The sequence below is a fragment of the Salvia splendens genome, chromosome 12 (genome assembly GCF_004379255.2).
Source record: "Salvia splendens isolate huo1 chromosome 12, SspV2, whole genome shotgun sequence".
Taxonomy (NCBI): domain Eukaryota; kingdom Viridiplantae; phylum Streptophyta; class Magnoliopsida; order Lamiales; family Lamiaceae; genus Salvia; species Salvia splendens.
The window spans coordinates 4,644,532-4,670,623 of record NC_056043.1 but is presented as its reverse complement, the minus strand read 5'-3'; the positions used below and the strand labels follow the sequence as shown (position 1 = coordinate 4,670,623).

The 26,092-nt window shown below is 34.4% G+C and overlaps 1 protein-coding gene and 1 pseudogene across 1 annotated transcript; both read right to left on the bottom strand.

Moving 5' to 3' along the window:
* Window positions 1–4,820: 4,820 nt before the first annotated feature.
* Window positions 4,821–8,824, bottom strand: LOC121759673 (NAC domain-containing protein 21/22-like). Its single transcript, XM_042155340.1, has 3 exons — window positions 8,537–8,824; window positions 6,536–6,816; window positions 4,821–5,464 (listed from the first exon to the last, which is right to left on the bottom strand). The coding sequence occupies exons 1-3, from the start codon at window positions 8,706–8,708 to the stop codon at window positions 5,045–5,047; spliced, it is 873 nt and encodes a 290-aa protein (XP_042011274.1). The 5' UTR covers window positions 8,709–8,824; the 3' UTR covers window positions 4,821–5,044.
* Window positions 8,825–15,564: 6,740 nt separating this feature from the next.
* Window positions 15,565–20,210, bottom strand: LOC121757434 (annotated as a pseudogene).
* Between the last annotated feature and the right edge of the window lie 5,882 nt (window positions 20,211–26,092).

The following is a 26,092-nucleotide window of genomic DNA, read 5'->3' as shown; positions in this document are numbered from 1 at the left end:
AACAAAATCCACACATTAATAAATAACCAAGACTCAGAATCATGATATCCAAATTTCCAGCTCTCCACCACCTAGTCAGCTTCTGCGGAGTGGAGATCGGTGTCATCATCTTCTCCCTGGCTGAGAAGGTCGTCACCTTCGGCCACCCCTAATGTCGATCCCATCATCGATCGTAACCTCACCAGCTGCCTCATCTGATCTGTCTTTTTACGTGTCTAGGGTGATTCTTTTCAAGGAAGAGATGAAACCTGCAAAGATCCTTTTCTACGGGGCTTCATCGGATGACCCAATCAAGATTATAGTCCCTTTTATGGACAATTGTTTAACCGTCCCACCACATTCCAAGACTAATTAATTAAGAGCCACTACTCCCACTAAAATAAAAGATCCACCGGTCCACTTCCAATTGTAATCAATAGCCACTACTCCAAATAAAACTCATATAATCCACTTCCGTCAATTATTACATGAATTAAACTGTTTTATTTTTCTGAATTTAATAAATTATTCATAATGGAATTTTTGTTAAATAACAAATTAAATTAACTCACAAATAATACAACTCCGTCACTAGCATTATTTGGCAATAATCCTAAAATTAAATAAAGTATGTATATCAATTATTAAAAGTTTAAAACTATTATAAAAATAAAACATCATTAACAGAACAAAGCGTTCTTGATTTTGTTTTCTGTTCTACGATCCTCAGATTCTATGTACCGTCGGATGTCTTGATTGTCGATATTTTTTTCCTCTATTTTCCACCTCAAAACTCTCTTTTCTCGGTTAAACAATTCCCTCCTACAGAATCTCCACTTCGTCTTCTTTTTTAAATACAAAGTGACAGTAACAACCTATTCACAAATAGGATAGGAAAGTCGGCTTCCTTCTTTATTGCTTTCGCAAATTATTGAAATTCTAGAGCTATCTCCTACTTCCATGTGTACATGACAATTCTTCCATTACAAAAATATCCTACTCAAGTATTGGAAATTACATATATAGTATATTAATGATCAAATATTATTTTTTTGTGTACCACTTAATATAAGTGTAACGTGTACATATATATAAAAATAATAAATTGTACGAAGATGAAGAATATATTGTGCATGTTTCGAGTTTGGATGTCAATATTTTCAGCCCTCTTACTGATAAAACATTGAGATAAAATTTTCGAATCATGCACAAATAGTATAATAGTAGAAAAATGAACAATAAATGAAATGAAAATTACAATGAATGCAATTAAGACAAATCGAACTATAAGTCAAGTCGAGAAAAGCCCTTTATCAGCAAGAAAAATTACGTCGCATCTAGTGCTCTCGGATTAATGTATTGTTCACAGATATAAAACGACTTCCTCCTAGTGTGTTGAAGCATCTCCAACCCGCTAGATACCGACAAACTTGATAAAGCTCCAAAAATCGAGTATGCTTTTGTTGTTGTGTAATTCATCTACAACTCTATGTCTTTTATAGCCATAAAACAAAGACATGGGAGGCCATAAAATTAATACACCATAAACCACAAAACGATGGTAATGGAATGTGAGTTACAAAAGAGGTGAAGAGGCAAAGACTACCCATGACCCACTCACGTCCCATGTTTAAATTTTTTGTCTTAATTAATTTCTTTGAATGCTTTTGTTAGATGCCCAACAATTTTCAAGAAATTCATGAAAATTTTTAGAGGAACACTTCACACCTATGTCAAATTAAATTAATCAAAGACATATTTTTTAATAGTATTGCTAAATAGATTCTTTTTATTTACTATAGTAAAATAGATTTGTTTCATATTGATCTATATAAAAACCTTTTCATTTCTTTAATTATTAATAATAACAAAAACAAATAAATAAATAAAAATAAAAATAACTTTGAGAAACTACGATTGCTTCCCAGGAATGTTTTAAAAACCGGACCGGACCGGCCGGTTCGACCGGTCGGACCGTGAACAATTAAATATTTTTATACATTAACCATTAATTTTATCTAAAAAAACTAATAATTCATTTTAATTTTATTATTCTTTAATATCATTGTTAATTATAATATTTATAATTATCATCCTTTATATTTTAATGATGCTCTACTTACCACCTATATTATTATTAGTACCATATAAGATTCATTATTTACTATAAATAAATTTTTTATATTATATACTTAATTTATATACCCTAGCTATTGACATTAATGAATAATCTTATCTAAACTAATTATATATTATTTTACGAAATAAATTTTCTTAAATTAATATAAACATTATCTATTTTAATACATGAAATATTAAATTTTTTATCTAGACTAACTAATATTAAATATATATATCTGAATGTATTTACTAAATTTTAATATTATTTATATTAATACATCACTAATTATCTATAAGGTTTAATGTTTTGTGATATATTATTAATTGTAAATCATTTACTAAATTTAATATATTTTTATATATATTTACAACAGTAAAACGGTTAGACCGGTGGTTCGACCGGTCGAACCGTGAACCAGTAACGTCGCCGGTTCGCTTGCCGGTCCGGTTTTTAAAACATTGCTTCCCAGTCTCTTCAAAATCCCTTCCCATAATATATTTCTTCATCTTCTAGTCTTTTCAAGTCCCTTCCCATAAAAATAAAACTTTTCACATTCATAATTTTATTAAAAATCTATAATGTCTTATAACCTTAAAAAAAACATTTCATTTCACAAAGCTAAATGCTTATTCCATAAATACCCCTAAAACTCTAATTGTTATTCCATAAATACCCTCAAAACTCCTCCTTTATATATGTATAGATGATTATGAGATTGAGAAAGTACATAAAAGAGAATTCAACACAAACCGGAGGGCGAATTGAGGCCAATAACTTTTCAAAAATGGTTTTGATATTAAATCCAGACTAATAAGAAATACAAATAGTTATCTGTCAAAAATAATGGAAGCTCAAAGTGACTTTAACGTGATTCATGTATTCACACTAACAACAAGAATCTGATCATGTTATGGATTATGGAAGTTCTATCTACCTTACTACCAAATAATAATATATTTATTGAGATTTATTGTTTTTAATTGTTGTCCATTTCTACTTCAACTACTGCCATTCCCTATGTTTTATGGAGTATTTTCCTATTTCTTAGTAGAACTGCTACTTCTAAAATAATATTGGTTGTTTACTCCTAATTAACACTAGTGATGATGTTTGTATATGTATCGATTTATTTAACAAAGCAAGTATTTCTATCTGAAATCAGTACAAAAAATATATATATAAGCAAATCAGTACATCGTGATTTTATCGAGTTCTTTTTTAAAGGGATTTTTTGTTGGCAATTGAAACTAGATATAAAATTATAATCATCTCGCATCGGTGTTCATATAGACCCTGAAACTACTATATAATTCTAATGGACCACTCCTCCTATCACCAATTGATTTTATGATGGAACCCATGGATTTCTATCGTCAGTGATTTATATTTCCAGTTGATCCTAACCACCCGTTGGTACTTCATACTATGCAAATTATCCCAAAAATTAAAAGGGGGAGTTGTGGACTGTGGTGTAAGATCTTTGTTCTACATTTGCTTTAAAGTTATTTCCTTTGACATAATTGTCTTCTTACCTATTTAGTTAGATGGGTGAAAGTGATAGTCAAATTATTCTAATTTGGAACACTAACGCAGCCCTTTTAATTTGTTTGTTGTCTAGTGTTTGGCAATGTGTATAATCTCACCACGCAATTCCACTTCATATGATTTCATCTTCTTTGACATTCAACTTTAAAATTGCCCACCTCAATTTTTTAAATATTTTTTTAATTAATTATTGCAAGGGATCATGACATGATGTTTTCAAAGGTCGATTTATCTCCAATGTTTTTGGTAGTGGTAAAGTTGCTTTGTTTGACACACATGTCGTCTTCGTTATGACTATTAGTGATTAGTGATTTTATCGTTTTCTGTCGACGCTCTTATTAGAACTATGAATGAGAAGAGTTATTAGTGAATAATTTAAATATTATTCCGGTAACCTGTTAAGTAAATTAATATGATTTGTAGTCAATATATTTGTGCTTTAATTAGTTAATTAATTGTGAATATATCTCCAGCTGATTTTGGATTAGTATATCATTTTATTATTAAATGACAATGTACACATACATAGCCAGCCAACTACTAAATTTATGAATGTAAACAAACTAATACTAGTACTACTATTTTATACTAGTTGCTTATAAACCATGTATTAATTCCAGATAACAACACATCATTATATTTTCTTGATTAAGTCTACAATTAAAGTCAAGTAGATGAATCAACCAATGTAATTTCATTGACTTGGAAGGTCAATCTATTATCTATATACTACTATTACTTAAGAAAATGGACAGCCAATTAACCCAATTCTAATTTTAATACCAATTAAATTATTCCATGTTGATCACATGTCTTCTACTTGCAAGTATGTACACTCCCTTTTCTCCTTGCAAATATGTAAACTCACCAGCAACTGCCTAATTTAAAAAGGTTGTATATTTACCATGTATGTGTATTTAATGAAACATGGGGCAGAGTGTGTTTCAAATGAATAAACAAAAAATGTAAGCTTAAGTATGATATGGTAAAACAAGATAATCATGATCCAATTATGAACTATCGGGATTCTATAAATAGTTTGCTAAGATTCATGAATTTTATTAAAATTTGTGATTTTTATGATTAAACTATATATTTATCTATATACATCGTCAAATTGAGGACTAACTTGGGCTTGCCAAATAGGAAATCAGATCATTTCTTCATGAGGAAATTGAGAAAAGTATTAAAATTGGTATAAATATGTATAAACAGTTCTAATTAACATCACTTAGGAAATATATTAATTCTTACAAGTATCCAATTGCACATACCAAACATTTCATGTACATTGATACAAAGCTATGCCTAATCTAAAGCAGTAACAACATTAATCTTAATTTCTTTGCTTCAAAATTCCCAAAAAACAATCACATGTTTCCAAGAATTGCAACATCACTAGTAGCTATTCCACACCACCTCCGACAGATAACTGTCGGCCTCGAAGCTCGGGGAGCCACCTTTCATGCTCGTCCGATCATCGTTCTCACTTTCCATTTTGGTGAGATGATTCAAGACAGCTTTGATCACCTTCTTGTCGCAAGAAGACGGACGATCCTGGATCGGGGGCGGGTCCATGTGGTCGAGCATCGAGAAATTAGGGTTTGTTTGGTTGTTGTTTAAAATGGAGAAGCAGGGCACCTGCTCGTGATTATACTGATCCGCAGCGTCGAATGGGAAGAAGGGGTCCGTTAGGGGCGGCAGTGGCGGGGATGATGGTGTGGCAACGACGTCGAAGCGGCTGCTCCCGGGGGCTTCCTCTGATCTGGCTGGGGGTTCTGATCTGCTCTTGAAGAACACTCGGCATAGAACCCAGTCCTGTTTCATGATAATTAATTAGTTTTAATCAAAAGCAGCCAAACACGATTCTAATTAAGTGCTTAATGATGTGGGTAATCTCAGTGTTGATTCGGTTCACATGGCTTGTGGACAGATTAAAATAAAATAAAAATATATTATTGATTCTGGACTAATAGAGTAATAAATAAATGGATAACGGGTGAGAAAAATCACTGATTTGTAAATTTTTAGTCAATTTCATAACTTTCAGAAATAGCCGATAAGTTTAGCATCATACATGTCTTCATTTTTTTATGTAGTCTGTCTTTAGGTAACTTTTCTACTAGAGTGCACTAAAGACATACTCCCTTTATCCGCTAATAAAATGCTCACTTTGACTACTCTGATATTAAGAAATGTAATGTAAAGTGGAATAAAAAAGTTAGTAAAAAATGAATCTTATTTTTATAGATTAGTTTTATAATAAATTTTGAATGAAATATGCGATTCATTACTAAAAGTAATAAAAAATAAATAGCACAATTATTCACGGATGGACAAAAATACTAGCAAATTGGGACTATTAGCGGAGGATGGAGAAAGTATTATACTTCTACATAAAAAATAAGTTTTATTAGTCGTCGAATTTTTGATAATAGGACAATTGAAAAAATTGTCAAAATTATATACAATCGTCAATTTTAAAAGTTTTGGATTGACCACAATTTAACCAAATTTAATAATTTTTCAGCAATTTGCTTGTGCATTTCATTATCAAGAGAACTGTATTACACCTACTTTCTGGTGAGCGGAAAGCAGAAAACGACAAAAGGGATTATTATATGGGCAGGATTAAATTAGTATAAAGCCAAATAACTAATTGTCGTGATTCATTGAATTCTTTATGCACAAGGCAACGAAATTAGGATTAGAATAGTTGGGATATTCGGAGAAGTCTTTTTTAAATGAAAACAGCCTGTATCTTAATGACTTCCATAATATTAACAAGTTGAAGATCATGTCGAATATAAATGATCAACTTGATTTTTGATTAGTCAAGGGATTAGATCGTGATTAACGACATAATAAATTATTAGATAGGTATGCTACCTTAAAGGGGGAGACCGATTTCGGGCCGGGCCCGTGGGCTCCTTCGAGGCGAAACTCGTGCATGACCCACTCCGTCTTTTGGCCTCTGGGGGCCCGGCCCTGATAAAATACCAGCGTCTTTCGCATGCCGACCAGGACTCCCTTGCGGATTATGGCCCGGTCCTTGCCCGTGGCCTTCCAATAGCCCGATACTGTGGCCCGATTTGTCCGAAGCCCGGTTGCGTATTTCCGGTCCCTTTGGCTGTAAAAATACCACTCCTTGCCTCCCACACATGCATACTCTAATAAGACAATCACAAATTTTTTTTAAATCACCATGTATACATATTTAAGTATAAACCAACATCACATAGTGTAGAACTCCCCACATCTATGGACCAATCGCAGTCGATGGAGAAATGATGTTCTAGTAGGGACGGAAGCATAAATTTTTTTCGAATTCTAAATTTCGATATAATAATTTTCCTATGTTTTGTTGTGATGATAAGGGATTTTGCACAATTACTCGTACCAAAAATTCGATGATGTTATACACATTTTTAAAAAAAATAGCTTGGCAGGAGGTTTAGGAATAAAAGTTCAATGGTTCGGACATATTATCACATAGTGTGTCCAGCCAATTATACAAGTATTCATTTTCCTTTTTTTCTCTCTTTTCCTGCAATTGTGATTGACTGGACACACCACGTGGCAATATGTCCAGGCTACTGAACAGTCGGCCAGTAATGTGACAAGTTGGCAGGCGACACGTGGTGTGGCTGCTATGGGCGCCAAACGAGTCCCTATTTTGGTGATGAGGGATGTCCCCATAAGGCCAATTGAATTATTATATATTGGCAAAGTGTCAATGTCTCAACTATGTAATTTTGCATAGCCAAGTGTATAAGATAAAGAAGGTGACGCAAGTATGAAATGAGACATGAATAATTATTATGGAGCTCTAATTTTTGCCAACCACTCTTGGTAATAGAGAAATATTGTAGGTGTCTAATTTGAAGTGAGATTGAGGTTGAGATTTGAAGGTGTCCACGCGTATGGTCATATGAGTTTGAACTAATTATCTGAAATTAATAGCTGTCTACATCTTAAGCTTATGACAAGACCAAGAGTGTCGATTTCTTCAAAAAGGTAATTGATTGAGAGTTTTTGTGGGATGATTGGTAAGTATATATTCCATTTTTCAAACTCAATTACCTTGTCTACACGCACTTCGGGGATTATCCATTCACATGCAATCGAATAATTATCTCTTAATTTCTTTTACTTCTATCAACAACTATATTTCTCATCCCCCTAAAAATAATTTCCTTTTTCCATTTTTCCATTTTAATCCGTCCCATAAAATTAATCTCCTTTAATTTTTTTTCCTCTTTTATAAAATGAGTCTTATTTTTCATTAATAATATTTTTAATTACATTTTCTATCCATCTCTTTTAAACTTTATTAATTTTGTATTAAAACATGTACCGTAACCGAAGTCCCTATTTTTATGAGATGGATGAAGTACAATTTTTTTTGTAACAGACTACACATTCTACTTACTGATTTAAAAAGGTAGGACTCGCATTCTATCAAGTTTTTTCATCGACTTTATATTACATTTCTTAAAATCCGAACTGTGTCAAAGTAGGCCAATTAATCGTAGACGATGAGAGTATATTTAACAATTTCTTACTTCCTCGCACACATGCAGAGACCTAAAGGTTCTTGGATTAAAGGCTAGTTTTTGTTTCTATTTTTTGTGAGATTGCATTGGAATATGAAAAAACCAAGAAGGAAGAAGGAAGAAGCAAGAAAAAATGACAAAAAAGGGAAAAAAAATTGATGAAAACGAAGATAAACGCAAAAGAAACTTTTCTCTGTATTCACACTAACAGATAAGCATCAAAACAATTAGTATTCCTTTAGCTCATCAAAATATTTACAGCAAGAAGCAAATATATATGGTGAAAAAGCAGTTGTAAATTCAATAAATAATTGAGAGAGAGAGAGAGAGAGACCTGGAATATCCCAAGGCTCGCAGCTGTTGAGGTCAACTTGAAGCAGGAGAGGAAGAGGGTGGGGGCAGCCGGTGATCCAATTGAGGAGATAATCGCAGATGAGCTCTTCATCTTTCGGGTGAAACCGAAATCCCGGCGGCAGCTTCGCCTCCACGCTGCTTAAACAGCTCATCTTTCTGTTTTTCACTTTTTATATATACACCTTATAAATTACAAATGCTCCTCATATATCTATGTATATATATACACCCAATTCCTTTAATTTACACAAAAATCAAATGTATTGTTGGAAAGTCAAGAAAGGAATTTGGTGTGAGGTGGGGTTTTGAACCTCCAAATCCATTCGTTTGACGACGTGGACTTGCCCTTCTTGTCTTATGTGGATGATGGAAGAGATATTTTTTTGTTGTGGTAAGACCAAGGATATCCAACGACTGATCTAGTAATTGTTCCTCGTACCGATTTGTAGACACCTTGAAGGGTGGAACAATTTCATAACCAATGACATTTTAATATCATAATTTCGCGATTTTTTTCAATTGTCCATGATATTAGATTCAGGAAAAAAATAAGTTTGATATGACATACGGAAAATATATCTAGGTCTTTGATTTTTACTTATGTACGATATACACCATGATGTCAATGAATTCAGAGAAGTAGGATGGTGGAATGAATTCACTATGTGACGATTGAAAAAATAACAAAGTTATGATATCAGAAATTTTTGAAAGTTATGGGTTAATCAGACCAAATAGTAATTTTTTTGATAATTTATCGTGTAAATAAAGTGAATACAATGAATCAAGTGGTGAATAATTCGTCAACTAAATTAGTCAGCACAACTAGGCTAAGTTCAAGGGCTAAAATTAGCATTCACAAGTGCAAGTATTTTTTTGGAGAAACATTCACGAGTGATGTCAATACTCCATAATTATTCCATATTAGTGTATAACTAAAATCATTATATAAATTTCATTTGTCTCTTCTCCTATCACCAATTTATTTTAGGATGAAACTCATATATTTCTCTCCACCTATACTAAGATGATGCAAACTTAATTAATAAGACAGTTCTTCAATTTAACAAGTCAAAGATTCAATCATTATAATTAATAAAATGCATAAAAAATATTATTGATCATCTTTAAAAATAAAAAAATAAACATTTTACACCAAGAAAATAATGTGGTTATGACACAATTGATTTAAACTTGGGTGCCGCGCACAGGAGTAGATGATAACCTCTATTTATAAACAATACTCCTAACATTTATGAGAAAATAAACGATTTTTTAATTTTTCACACCATCTAAAAATTTAAGAAATAATTTCCACACGTGTCACGTTAGATTTTCGATCTCAAAATATAGGCCATGTGCTATATTTGAAATTTCATATTTCTAGAGCAATTCATTGTTGAAAATATTAACACTAATCAAATCATAAATTAGAAATATCTGCAAATAATAACTATTACCAAAATATTAGACTGTAGATAACAAAACAAAATGATAGAAACTAACAAACAAATGGGTATTCTTAACTTGTAGTATTTGTATTTAGCATGACGTAGTATCTTTGGAGGAGTCTTTTGGAATTATGTTTTATTTGATTCTTTCTTGAATTTGGGCACTTAATTCAAAGGCTCCCCACACACTGTCGAAATCATAACCGCTTAGACTTTAATTTTCATCTAATTGTATATTTTTTTCGTTTTGCACTCATTAATTAGTGAGTAGATTTGAATTATGTTCAAATTATGTCGTTTTTTATAATTGCACAAATCCCTATCCACAAATGTCCAAAGCTAGGAAGGTAATTGGTGAAAAAGTAATTAACCAATTATTTGTAGATCGAAGAAAACTATTGGTCAAATTAATTTTGTTAATTTATTTTGCTGATAAAACCGTCGCGTGGCGTCCACCTAATATCGTAAATCATTTACGTTTATTTTTTATACCGTATTCCACGGTATTTATTCAATTAATAGTATTACAAAAATATCATTCTAATAGCGTTTAATTTTTGGAGTGTTTAGTGATTCAACAAAATCAATCAACATGATGGAGCATGTGGACAATCATTTTGATAATTGAAAATTAAAATAATAATTAAAAATTTAGGCTAATTGACAGTTTAAATTATTAAAATACATGTAAATTTGAATAATTTAGACGAGGGCATAGTAGTATGGGATGCGCAAGTACCATATTGATATATACGGATACCTAATCGGCTAAGCAAATTTAGGGTTGGTATTGGGCTTTAAATTTAATGTTTTATATTCAACTTTATAGTACCCACTCCGTCCCATTGAAGATGACCCTTTTTCATTTTTAGTTTGTCCCACTCAAGATTACTCATTACTAAAAATGAAAACTTATTTATCTCTACTTTATTCTATCTCTCTTATTTTACTCTTTCCACTTAACACACAAAATAAAACTATATAAAATCTCGTGCCGCCCAAGAAATGGGTCATCTTCCTTGAGACGGAAGGAGTATTTCTATCTACATACATCCATGATCAATTGTTTTAATCCACTCAAATTTAAGCCAGTTCATTTAAACTAAGTAGCTATTCTATTCGGATTGAAATACTACGCTAAAATTTTAAACTCTAACCCTAGTCTTTTCGCCAAATGATCATTCTTAAAATAGAATACTAAAATAGTTACATTTTTTCTAGTAATTGTTTTTTTATTATTGAAAGTTACAAACGACTGAAAAAATGCATATGAAGGGAAAACGAAGTATATATATATGACTTGGTTTGATGTTCATGTTATCTAATTAAAATTGTGATAGAAGTAAGGTTAGGCAGCATATGTAGTAGAAATTATATAATTGGAAACACAAAAATTAAACAACCTCATAATAAATAAATTTACGCAACCGCCCTCGATTTTGTATACTACAACTCCACTTGATAAACAGAAATCAGCACAAAACACAAGTATAATAAATACAATCTATATACACTCAGATTTAAGTCTAAGCTTACGCGGATTCTTCATCTTACAAATCAATGTTTTATTTTAAAAAAATAAAGCTTGTTAAAAAAATACAAGTACTACAAAATAACACATACACTAATCCTTATAGGTGACTTAAATCCCCAATCTAATAATTGAAGGAGTTGGTGGAAGTATCTTACAATTCAATGGCTCCAAGACTTCGAGATTAAGGATAATAATTAGCAAGGTGTTGGATATTAATTAATCAGATTCAAAATAATCTTTGATTCAATGATTAAAATATGTTTTTGATTAATTGATTAGAAGTGGGAATCAAAGGATCATAAACGTCACGATTTCAATATTTTTAAAAATTGAATCTATAACGAATCAATGAAAATATTGGTTCATGATTCAATCAAGTCGGACGAATATTGATAAATTTATACGTTTACTTATTATTGTCCGTTAAATTCGCTAACTTTTGGAGTCGAATATTCAAATATATAATTGGATTTTAATGCTCGAACTAGATAGGATAATGTTTTGATTTCAAGCCAAACTGATTGAACCGGCTAATATATTTATCTGAGAACTCGATGACACCACAATCTTATGTTTCGATCCTTCCTTTGAACTGTGTTGTGTTTATATCCAAATAATCTACTATAGTACTAGTATATACTCTCTTCATCCATCAAAAATAGTAAATGTTAAAAATGGAAAGTTGCATGACCTAATATGTTAATCACTTTTTTTATCGTTTTCTTTCCTACTTTATCCACATTTCTTTTCTTTCTACTATGCTAAAAAAAATTCTTACTATATTTTCAACATATGAAATTGTAATATTGGGATGAAACTAAGTGTGTCATAAACATGCTAAATCACAAACACAAAAAAGGGGGAGTGAGAAAAGAATCTTAGCTTCGGTAATCATATCCAACCCTTTTATATGTCCCTATCTATCTCCTAGTTTATGTTATGTCAATTTCCTATATCGAGTAGGATCTTAAATGCTATACTAAAAATAATTATGAACTATTACAAATAGTTAATGCCTAATTGTCTACCATTTATCGTCAACGCCATCTAGTCAATGCAAAGTGAGTTTTAAAAGTATTTAGCTTTTGTATGTGTAGGGATTTTTTTGGGTTGATTGTCAATGCCAAGCTGGATCTAGTCCTTATTTTTATTGAGTTAGTGTGGATGAATTTTAAGTTTAGGATTGTGATAAAGAATTAGAAAGAGAAGAATTGTTTGTATAAGTTTTTATCTTATGCGTATTTAGATTCTTAGATTGGTGGGGCTCAATGCTTATCTTTGAGAGAATTGTTCATAATATATATGAGATCAAAGGCTAAATTTAATCATGCTAGCCCTCTAGCTATTTATGTGGAATAAGTTCCTATTTATGTGCGATAAGTGATTTGTACTACTTCTCTTAATTTAAACAATAGAATTGAATCTGCTTTTAAAAATTCTTTTATTATTTTTCAAATAAAAAATACTTCAAATAAACCAATTTTTTTATTTCTTTGAAACCTTTCAAATTATTACTTTTCCTTTGAAAATGTTCAATAATCGCAAAACTTAGTAACATGAACTAAAATCATCGATAAAATCTCTTGGCAATGAATTTTCCGTACGATAAAATTTCTTGGATGAATTTTGCGAAGTACCGACAGTTTTAATATTTTTTATGGGTAAATGAATTTATTTAAATTTAAATGCCACCCATGGAGGATTCGAACTTGAGAGTTTCAGGCATTAACATTTCTACTGCTTGGCCAACTCATACACACCGACAATTTTTAATTACTACCGAGAGTGGTAGACACACCTTATAGGGTGAATGGGCTTAAACCCCTGCCACACTATTTTTTTCTTTTTTTTCTTTTTTTCTATTGTTAATTTTAAATTGGCTATAATTGATTTGAGTCCTTTACTAAATTTACGCAGATGAAGATCAGCTGGATGATTAAGAGGAACTGGAATTGAAAAAAGAAACAAAGAAAAATGGATACAATAGACTAGTCTGAGAAGGTAAAAAGAAAATGTTAAAAATGAGTACTCGAAAATGAAAAGAAAAAGTATACACTGACACTATTTTAACTACTTTTCTTTTCATTTCTCCTACTTTACCAATTATGCATTAATTGATCACATGTCATCTCAAATGTCCCTATTTTTATAAGACGGAAGGAGTATCGTATAATAAACATAATATTAAGTTAAATTAGTTGTTGTACTAAAGTACTATACTCTGTACTAAACATATTATTAGTATTTTTTTTCAATATAGGAGTATTGTTTTTAATATGTATATACATATTCTACTATAAAAAATGCGGATCAACACATTCCTTATAAATATTTTTTTTCTGCGTCTACTATATTGGAGACCCATCTTTCATGGTATCAAAGTTTCCATTTTCTTCGTTGCTTCAAAATTAACAAATATATAATCATGAGCTAATAGGATTCATTCAAATTATTAGATTCGAAAATCATATTATAAAAAATAACATTAGACTTTGGCCTTGCAACTAGAAGGTTGACACAACCGACTTTAAACTCATTGGCAGATGCTATCATTATTACTACAAGATATCTACAACAACAGAATGTTGCTGCCGTAACTAGGTATATCAAGTGGCATGATTACGAATTAATCTTGCTACACAAGCTAATTAAAACATAACTAGGTCAATAAGCCATAATTCCAAGTTTTCAAGAACACATTTGAACATTGAGTGGAAATGATTTGATAGTGGAATGGAATGAAATGAACGTAACATTCTATCCACAATTATTAGGGTATTAAATAAATTGATAATTTCATTATAGACGAAGAGTTTGAACATTCTAAGGGTCAAATGTAGAACCTTGGTTATCTGAGAAAGGGATATATAGCTAAGTGTTTCGATAAGAATTACAGCACTATCATGGCGACAACGATACGGTTTGATAGATACCCATTTGCACAGTGTTTTTGACCGAATGCTTATCAAAGAGGAGTTGATTTTGTAGTTGTATATACATTGAATAGTTTCATTCACTCACCTTTACTATGACTGCGACTTCGATTTGTGAGGCTATTAGGAGTACAAGACGTAAACTAATTAGAGACGCATTCCCTCTCCATTAAGCTTCCTATTGGCATTACCAATAAGGCCCCGAAAAATCAGTATGCGATAAATGGATCTGAGTTGTCGGGGCCATGGAATTCATTGGCACCAGACCACCAGGACTGATATTCATTGAGAGGTATAGAAAGAGAATATAAAATGAAAGTGGAATAAAGGGATGTTGAACCGAGATAAGATACAACAGCACTCCTTTCGTCTCACAATTGGAGTCACATTTGGTGTGGGCACGAGTTTTAAAAAAATGTAAAGAATAGTGGGTTGGAAAAGTTAGGATGAGGTCCACTTTTTTTATATTGATTTTATAATAGAATGCAAGTGCAGTGAGTTGGTACAATGTGAGACCTACTTACCATTTTTTATAAAAGTGAAATTTGACTCTTATTGTGGAACAGATCGAAATGACAAAATGTGACTCTTATTATGGGATGGAGAGAGTAGTATTTATATATAAATTAATGTATTAATTCGGGAAATGAGGCGGGAAGAAGAAGAAGAAAACGATACCTGCAATAAGGCCCACAAAATTCAGCATTATTGTGAATGCTCTAAGGCTTCTACTACTATTGATAACAAGTGTTGCTTTTAGAAGTGTAGTAATAGTAATAGCAATTAAGAATTTAGTACATCAAACTGTCCTTGAGAAAACGAAATAGAAATTTCTTGATTATTATATTCAGTATTATCAATTATGTTAAATAATTTTTTAGGGTTGTTAGGTAACAAAATGAATGATCTAATAGAAAAATAGCCTGTGTCGTGACAAACCCTTGCCTAGGTTGATAAGCCTTCGCATCAAACAGTTGGCCACCGCAACTACTTTCCACCCAGTTCTCTTTTCTTTATCGCATTTCAATCTCGATTTAGCTAGCCACATGTAAAAAAATACGAGATTGAAACATAGTAGAGGATACAGAAAAGAAATCAAAAGACAGACTTTCAACGAGAAGGAAAAACAGAAGAGCACAACTATGAAAATAACATGCATTAACTCGCATGTCACACACCAAAGTGAACAAAAAAGGCTGTGTTTTCGAGACCGAAAACTAATTTTGTTGAAATTTTGGTGCATTAGAGCACGCATGTACTGGTCCGGCGGTCCCAGATCTTTTAAAAGACCAGAACATCAGATTCTTGCTAAGCTAGAAAACAAAGAGGTTGTCATTTTCACACAAAGCATCACTTTCTTTAATCTCCTCCTGGGAAAAAGTTTGGTGGACACGCGCATTCATATGACTTACACGGTGCATTCCTTTTCACTCATAGCACTCGAGAGAAATAGATAGCAACACATCAACAGAAAATAATAGAAAAAGGCGTCATCTTGAATGAACTGCATTATTCTCAAATATATTAAACAGGGATGCGTGGAGATGATACCATCATAGAAAGGGTGGTAAAACCCAGGCATATGTTAGTAGCCACCAGTTGTTGCGTGCAGAAAGGCAAGACAAGCAGCTTCTGATATACAGCAATACTGGTATCAACTTCAGCTGCAGTGGATATTAAGACATCAATATCGAAAGTGAGAAGCCATGTGAAAAAGGCGATATCTATTCATGGGAAACATGCATGACTTTCCGACCTTCTTGAAGCTTGAAGATGGTTTCAGATCTTTCTAGCTATTAACGCCACATTCCTTGGAGATAATATAGGATCAAATAAAGGCACCATAACTGCCTCACTGAGCACATTGCTCTGCTCCTGGAGATAAAGTAGCCTATCGAGCAGCAGTAGAGTTTCTAAAATAGGTCCTAGAGCAGCCCGTAGTGTCCAATACGGCCCAACAAGTTCCTGCACTTAATAATGTTATCCATGTGATATTTTAACTAAGTAGCATCCTTGCATACACAGGACTTACAAAACTACATTTCAGATGGAAATATTTTATTGTACTGCTAAACATACTAAGTTCAGTCTAACAACCAAACCATGTTAATATTAACCGTCAAATGTATAAATCTTGTCCCACATCGACTTGGTGAAGATCCCATTTAATCTATATAACTATGGATAACCCTCCCCCCTTATGTGGCCTTTAAGGGGGTGAGTGACCCATTTCTAATATTAACCTCTGAGGAGAGGAGCTAATCCAATGGTACTCAAAATGCTCCCTAGGATCTAGAGCTTTGTTTACTGTATATTCTCTATTTAACTTTTGTTCTAATAACTTCCCGTTAATTAAAAAAGTAAAATGTAAAACAACATCTATGCTTCACTTCATATGAAAAACAAAAGTAATACATGTATCCATACCAAAGGAGGATGGAGTCCTCTACATCCTATTCCTACAAATATATTATTGAAAACATGATGATTTAGTTCATGTCTATTTTAACATATTTTTATCAACACCCGTTTAGAAGATTTTCAGGATCCAAATGTCAATGGCCCAAATTTGTGTCTGTATATGATCCTGATCATGTTTCACATATTAACCCTAAGCCCTTCCCACAGCAATGAACTGAACTATGTGGAATGCTAAGAAAGGCAATCATGATGGAGGACCATATTTCTAATCACAAAATTTTTTTTCCTTCTAAATTTGGATACGAGGCCGTAAAAAAATAAACAAGCAAAAACGGAACATCATCTGGATCAATCAAAAAATAAACATAAAACATCCGGAAGAAAATCAGACATTTAGGAAAACTAACTTACAGAAAATTCTTCTGTTTCCTTCCACACACGAGAATATTCAATATCTTGTGAATCATTTAACTCAAGCTGATCTAATCCAGACTCACAAAACTTCACAAACATGGAGTATCTATCAACATCATGAGACTCTTCATTTGAAGATTCTGGATATGAATAAGGTTCATTAATCAAACGATTTCTAGCCCAGGTGGAACCTGCAAAAGTATAATAATATAAATTATATAGCCATATGCAAGATAGAAACAAGAACTTTCTATTAGCTGGCCTACAACTATACTATAGGAGTCAATAAAAGCACAGGTTTCTCTTTCCATAATTCTAGGGTGGGGGATTTCTAGGTCCTTGCGATTTATATTGCCAGCAACAGCAAACCATGGAATTTCAAATGATACTTAGAAGATTTCATAGAGAGAAAACAACTTTAACTTCATACACTGATAAGCCAACTACAGCAAACTGGGATTCAAGAAATGAAAGACCTACAATTTTTCTGAGAGAAAGATTCAGCACTATCAATCGAATCTGCATCCAAAATCAGGATCCTTCTGTTGTGTTGGCGGCGTATAGCCTTGCCTTGACGGGCTATGGAAGGGTTTCTAAATATGGTTTCAGGATAGTACCGGAACAGAACCTTCAACAGAATCACCATGATCAGTGAAACTTTAGTAAAAAATTAACTGATTCATACATTTTACTCACTAAACGTAGTTATGGCTCATGGTCACAATAATATTCAGCACAGCTAACAACTGACTTAATCAAAGGAATGCTACAGCTAAATTTAAATATAGGTTGCAGATAAAAATTCCCCCAAAACATGATGCGGTCTGTACCATCTGAAAGGAAGCACGAAATGCATGAAGCTCAAAATTGTGGAGGCCAGCCGCTTCTCCCAATGTCTCCATCTATCTGGACTCTAATGAAATTAATCAAGGTTAGATAGTTGATCCTCACTGAAAGGCACTGGAAATATTATGTACTGCACATGTTTATTTTGTAAGAAAGGGCGAATTAATAAGAGCATATGAAAACATTTATCCAAACATGGTCCAAAATATTATCTGAAGCAGCACCCTACAAAACATAATAATGCACTACCGGTATCTTTCATTGGAGGTAGAAAATTGAGAAACTAAGTCTACTATGTAGAATATAGATTTCCCAATTTTGTTGTTGGATCAGCTGCACCAAATGAAATTTTATGCACCTTGGGATCTTAAATCCAAGCAATACCAAGCCAAAATACAATTTAGCACTGTATTAAAAGACATATCAAAACGAAAGCTACCTGACATGCGAGATCACAGGCATTTCTTCCTAGCCTGAAACTTGCAGATTTAGTGCCTTTGCTCATTGGAAAACCATATAGATTATCTGCCTCTGCGGTGTCATCTTCAGATAATAAGTTATAACAACAACCAATTCTTATCACTGCTTTAACTTCATCACATTCCATGAATGTCCTAGATACAAATAACAAGATTTTAGTCCAATTAATTTGGACATGTGGACATGTGGTTACAATCAACTTCAATTACTAGCGAAATTATTCAGAAATTTATACATGCAATTTTTACAGGCAAATTCATCTATCTTAAACCTTTTCTAGTCCAATTAATTTGGAACTAACTTCATAACTTGTGACCTGATTGCAGCAAGTGCATCATCAATCAATGCAAAGGAAATTAAGTTTCATTAGTAACTTTAGGATTCCACTCATAAAATACAGGGTAGATGAACAAAATCTGAGGCCAATGCTGCTTGATACACAACATACTAAGGAAATACTAGTTTCAGGGGAATTAAAATATTCAAGGGGAAAAGAGGCGAACATATTGAGCCTACTTCATGTTTTTTCTTCCGATTCATGCCTTGCGAAATTACGTTATTCAGTTCCGCTACTCTCACACCTGGGAAAGCCTAGAAAAACAAATGAAAAATCTCAACCCAAAATCCATGCTCATAATGACTTCTGGTAAATTTGCTAGGTAGTAGAAAACAAATATAAGGACGAAAAAATAAGCTGATTGTATCAGTAAAATTCCAGAATGCATCCACAGAATGTTCTGTTCTCAGCTCACTGCGGCTGAACCAAATAAAACATGATGCCATGTTCCACTAAACTAACATGTTTCAGCCTCAACAATGTCACAGCTAATAACGAAGGAATCTAAGCCGGAAATACCTTCTGTATATCTGCCTGGTTGCGAGGAAGACTAAGGGACCTCACTGTGCGCACATATTCCTTGAGTGAAGCAGGCCAATGATCCTGGCATCATGTAAACTTAGACTGATTTAAAAATTACATCAGCCACATTCGCAAATGAGACACTATACTGTGCAAAGCATCATGATTAATTACCGATTATGTCCATTTCCCCTCCTAGTGAACAATTAGTCAGGCTTCATGAATTTATGCGGAAAACAGTAAACTTACATAAGGCAAAACCAGCCACCGACCACAAAGCAGACGATATAAAAGCACAAAACCAATAGAATGAAGAAATATCTGGACCACACCAGAAGGAATTTGCATCAGTTTCTCGACAGGCTCTCTACGCAGGCAATCCATCCACTCTCCATCAACTGCTTCCCACAGTCTATCCTGTTTATATTCCATCAAATTAACACACAACAAACATACATGAAGCAAAAGAGTTTGTTAATTGCTTTAATTTAATCGAATAGTCAGGAAATTCACCTTGTAGAAGTTGACGACGTGAGCATCTAGGAAAAATCGGTAACGTTTGAGGAAGTCTATTATGCCATGGATCCACTCCAGAGTTTCGCTTGTCGTCCTGCACGAGTATCTGCGATCACCGTCTCCGCCGCCGCCGCCAGCCATGCCGCCGTCCTACTGCGGCAGCTAATCTTGCTGAGTTCTTAAAATTTACCACTGCTGTTTTTGAATTTTTTTTATTACTATTTCTCCCATTTTCGGCCCAACAGAATACAACTTGGGTTTCCTAAGTTGGGCAGGGGCATATGTTGGGCCTGATGAAGTGTAGGCCCATAATAGAAATAAATGAGCTTAAGCTTTTCAAGTTTGAAGCCTTTACCACATTATTTGAGATATTTAATACGATTATTATCTTTAAAATATAAATAACTTTATAAAAATTTTACAATAATGAATCCGACATCACAACAGTATCTAATTCGATTTTGACAATTTTGGTGGTTCCTGGACAAGCACGATGGTATTTTATCACACGTGGTGGGCATCACAACATATCAATTATTATACATCAGATATTATTTCATTCTCTATCCTTTATAATTAGACTTATTTTTCAGTGTGTGTGTGTTTGTGTTTGTGTTTGTGTTTGTGTGAAAGAGAAAACTAGAATTCCAAGTTATTTTGATTTGGGTTGGGGGGTCAATGAAATGTGACATAGCTGTCAAAATCCTTGAGTGATGTCCAATAATTGGCTGGGATTTGCGGCTCTCCGCGCCACCACATTTTGCCGTTTCCGGGAAGCAAGGTACATTCAAATCTCGGTGCTCCGGCGACGGAGTTAGCAACTATTAACTCTGCCACGTGTCTACAGCCCAGCTGTTGTATTATCTGGAAAATTTGTGGCCATGCATATTCAAATTAAACATAAATGTGTGGTACTCCCTCCGTCCCGGACTACTCGCACATTTCCTTTTCGGCACGGAGATTAAGGAATGAGTGTATAACAAAGTCAACAATTGCGGCTGTAGGTGATAATTTTTACTAAAAATGGAAAGAGTGCAAATAACTTGGGACGCCAGAAAGGAAATAAGTGCAAGTAGTCCGGAACGGAGGGAATATTATTTCTAGTACATAATAGCAAAGGTAGAACATAAAACTCATGGAATCGGACACATTGGTAAAGGTCATTTTAGGCATGATCATCGTTGATAATGTATGACGACAAATGATTAACAAAAGTAAACATCTATCGAGAATACTGAGACTGCCTAAGAGCATCCGCATCGCGTTTCGATGCGGGCTCGATCTCGTCTTTCCGAGACGAGACCGCATCGAGACAGCGATGCAAGATCTCGTCTCGTCCCCATTTCGTCCCGTAGCTCGCCCGGAAGAAGAAGCTGGCGAGCTCCCGTTGGTCCGTGACGCCCACTCGCCGGCCCGCGAGTGGGCGTCTTTAATTTCCGTTGCAAATGTTTTTTTTTTGTTTTTTTTAAAAAAAATTCAGGAAAAATTCGAGAAAAAAATCCCAACATTATACTAGCCATTTATAGTCGTTTTTTACAAATTTTTTACAACATCCATCGTAACTGGGAGGAAGTCGCTGCAAGGTTGGTACGCGATTACTTCTGTGAGAACCCGGTATGGGGAGATACAAACTTCCGCCGCCGTTTCCGCATACGGAAACCGCTATTTATGCATATCGCAAATACATTGGCAGCCCGGGAAGAGTACTTCCAAGAAGGGTTCGACGCCGTTGGCCGTCTCAGTCACACGACGCTCCAGAAATGTACTGCAGCAATCCGTCAGCTTGCTACTGGACAAACGACGGATTTGTTCGACGAATACCTGCTCATTGGGGAAATCACTGGGATACTGTGTTTGATGAACTTATGCAAAGGCGTCCGGACAGCCTTCACCGACGAATTTCTCCGGAAGCCAAGCACCGCAGATTGTCAGTTTATGCTCCGACTTCACGAAGAAGTGCACGGATTCCCCCGGATGCTTGGCAGCGTCGATTGCATGCATTGGCAATGGAAGAATTGCCCTGGGGCGTGGAGGGGGGTCATACACGAGCGGACACAAAGGCACCCACCCCACTGTTATACTCGAGGTCGTTGCCGACTACCGGCTATGGATTAGGCCTGCGTATTTCGGGGTCCCTGGATCGAACAACAACGTCAACGTGCTCAACCAATCCGATCTCTTCAGCGCAGTTTTGAATGGTAAAGCGTCGGCCATCAACTTCATCGCTAACAACCGCCAATATAAAATGGGGTACTATCATGCCGACGACATCTATCTGAAGTGGCCAACCTTCGCGAAGACGTTCAACAGACCGATGAACGAAAAACATGCTCTTTTTGCGCAGAAGCAAGAGGCTGCTTGCAAGGATTTGGAGAGAGCGTTCGGGGTTCTCCAAACTCGATTCAACATTATCAAAGCCCCGGCTCGTACGTGGTTTATGGAGAATATGGTCGACATCATGTATGCGTGCATAATCTTGCACAACATGATTGTCGCCGACGAAGGACCTGAGGCGCGAAATTGGTTCGACCCTGAAACCCCGGGAAGCTCTACCGCAAGTAGTCCGCCTCGCAGTGGAGTGCATCCTTCTTTGCAAGAGCGGCTGTCTGTTCGGGCAAGGACACGTGATTCTACCTCCCACGCCCAATTCCAGGAGGATCTAATGGAGTACATTTGGGCAAAATTTGGCAACCAGTAGACGCACATGATCATCATTAGACAACTCTTTTTCTGCTTCTTTGAGTTTTAAATTATGTATTTTTTATTTTTTAAGGATTTTATTAATGTGGTTTTTTATTTTTTTAGAATTTTAAGATGTAATTTTATTTTATTTAATGAAGTGTGTTTTTATTAATTGAATTTGTTGAAAATAAAAATAAAAAAATAAATTGAATGAGTAGTTAAGAGATGAGATGGTTAAGAGACGGTTAACAGATGGAGGGATGCAGATGATGTCTCTTAGTTAAGAGATGGGGTGAAAAGTACAGTGGGGCCCATGAATAGTGAAGAGATGAGACGGTTAAGAGACAGGGATGCGGATGGCCTAAGGTGGCTCATCATATGACGATCAATCCTGTGAGTCTGTGACACCACCTAGATTTTCCATCTATTCCCTTCGTCCCACATTAGTAGTCACATTTTGTGTGGTACAAGTTTCAAGAAATGTAAAGAATAGTGAGTTGGAAAAGTTAGTGGAATATGAGATCCATATTTTTATATTGATTTTATGATAGAATGTGAGGGAAGTGAGTTAATAGAATGTGGGACCTACTTACCATTTATAGTAAAAGTGAAATGTGACTCTTATTGTGGGACAGACCGAAATGGCAAAATGTGATTTTTATTATGGGGCGGGAGAATTATTTTGTAAATCAAAACGTTAGATATCATGAGTTCTATCAGGTCGTTCGATTTTCATGCAACACAACATCTAAACATAATTTTGCAACTAGTATCAAATTAAATTAAGAAATACTCCCTTCGTTCCATTCAAAATGATGACCTTTCTTTTTTTATTTATCTCGGTTTAAAATGTTCATTTTTTACTTTTAGAATTAACTCTATCGCTTCTCTTTTCTTAATTAAATATTTACCTATATTTTCTCTTTAGTGCATGCCACTCAATAACTCATCCAAAATCTCGTATCAGTCGATAATATGATATTTTAACCGGAATGGGGAGTAAATTATTGTTTGTACAAATAAATAAACAAAATTTACTCTTCAATCGAGATTAAACCGTTTGTGGTACGACAGTACCCTAAATAATACTTATCATATTGTAGTATTAGAATATTTATCTAGATCTGCGACTATAAAATATGTACAGAATAATAATTAAAAAAAGCAGACACGAATAGGAAAAAAAATTACACTGGATGTTAAATGTTAATGATGAGTATATTCCAACAAATGGATGAGAAGCTGGGAGAGTTAAAATTATGATTTAACACAATTATAAACTACTGTAGTTTAAGATGCTTTATCCGCAGGAGTATATTCCCTTTTTCACCATAAGCATTTTTGTATAAAATAAACACAATATATTTTAATGTCACGTGCCATGTGAAAAAACAAACAAAACTATAATGTAGGAGTATATAATTTCAATTTTAGCAACTAGATGCATACTAATATAACTGACCACTAAAATATTTTCTCAGCTTTAATCCTTCCAACTAAAAAATACTATTCGATTTATAACGCTTTAGAGATATTCCAAATCTGTCATTTCAACATCTACCACTGAAATATATTATGTGAATAGTGTTGAAGGTTTTCATGTGAAGGGTTGTCGAAAGAGAAGACAGAATTGAAAGTTTTCAGTTTTCACCAGAGGAAAACAAATCAGTTTTCAAATAGTTTATTTTTATTATTAATAATTTTATTCTATTTGTTAGATCGTGCATATATCAACATGTTTTACTTTAGAAACACTTCATTTCGTTGTCCGACTTTACTAAGCGGATGCAAATCATATTTTATTAAATTAATTAAGATTTTAGTTGAATATTCAAGTTGAAAATAGTTTGATAAAATGCTCAAAATTGGGAACACGGAACATGATTAACGATTAACAAAGAAAATATATCATCCTAATAAAAGATTTAGTTTAGATATAATGTTGAAATTCGATTTAATCATGCTATGATAGCTTCACTCTACCAACTAAATATCCACCATGTCCCTTAAAAATAGATCATATTTGTCAATTTGGAATGTCCCTTAAAAATAGACCAATTTCATTTAAGGAAATTTTTTTCTCTTAAATAATGTGGGTCTTATATTTTCCACTAACAACACTCCAATCACTTTTTAGTTCGAACTCTTTCTTACTTTACCAATTGTGTATTAAGTCGTGCTGCTTCAAATATTGTCTATTTTGCTAGAGACGAATGAAGTATGAAATTCGATATAATTTTGGACATAAATATAAAGGTACATTTTGAAACAAGACCTCTTTAATGTGAGTTAGCTAATTTCACAAATAACGTACAAAAAGAAATAAACAAGTGTAGAAACAACTAACAATCTAAACAAGAATGCGATACAGATGTGATGACTCTCATCACATGTAAAATATGTTAGCACGAGTAAAGGATACTACCTCTGTCCCCAAAAATTTGTCCCACTTTGACCCGGCACGAGTTTTAATAAATGTGATGGAAAGTGAGTTGAAAAAGTTAGTGGAGTGTGAGATCCTACTTTTATATATTAGTTTTATAATAAAATGTGAGTATGAATGAGTTAGTAGAATATGAGGTCCACTACCAAAAATGGTAAAAATGAAATTTGATAAATTTTGAAAACAGACGAAAATGAAAAACTGAGAGTACCCACAATGGGGCGCCCGATGGCGTCCATCGTCCTCGGGCGCGGTTGATGACACCATTGTGGGTGCCGGCCATAGGGCGCGCCCGATACATCGTCCGCGGCGTATGGCGCGGACGATGGCCTATCGTCCGCGCCATCGTCCGCCCCACTGTGGGATCGGCGGACGATGGTCGAGGACGATGACACGCGTTTTTTATTTTTCAATTTAAACCTCGTTTCTCATTCACTTTTCATACGAACATATCGCCTCTCTCATTTCGCTCATCTCTCACGAATCTACCTCTCTCGCATACCAAAATGAACCACGGCGACGACACCAATAGTTCTAGTTCCTCGGAGTCAAGTACTTCGACACCTGAAGCCTTAGATGCAGCCGTTGAAGAGGCCATGGCGGAATGCTTTGAGGAAATGCAGCGCGAGGAGGCGGAGGCGGCGGCGGCAACGGCGGTGGCACCGAGCAGGTCCATAGGCATATTCGACGTCGGACGTATGTCCCACGCGACCACGCGGCAGCTCACCAACGTCTGGTTGAAGACTATTTTGCCGATCGACCACGGTGGGGACCGACTGTTTTCCGCCGCCGGTTTAGAATGTCGCGTTGCCTTTTTCTCAGTATTGTTCGGACGTTGTCGTCACGCGATGAATACTTCACATATCGAGAAGACGGCATCGGCAAACCCGGCCTTACACCATTGGAAAAGTGCAAGGCTGCAATCCGTCAGTTGGCCTACGGCACCACGGCGGACAT

Excerpts from the sequence above, each read along its gene's own strand:
- LOC121759673 (XM_042155340.1), bottom strand. The coding sequence starts at position 8,708 with ATGAGCTGTTTAAGCAGCGTGGAGGCGAAGCTGCCGCCGGGATTTCGG. Across the intron at positions 6,817-8,536 it reads CGAGCCTTGGGATATTCCAG|AGTATGCATGTGTGGGAGGC; the intron begins GTCTCTCTCTCT and ends TTGTCTTATTAG. Across the intron at positions 5,465-6,535 it reads AATCGGTCTCCCCCTTTAAG|GACTGGGTTCTATGCCGAGT; the intron begins GTAGCATACCTA and ends ATCATGAAACAG.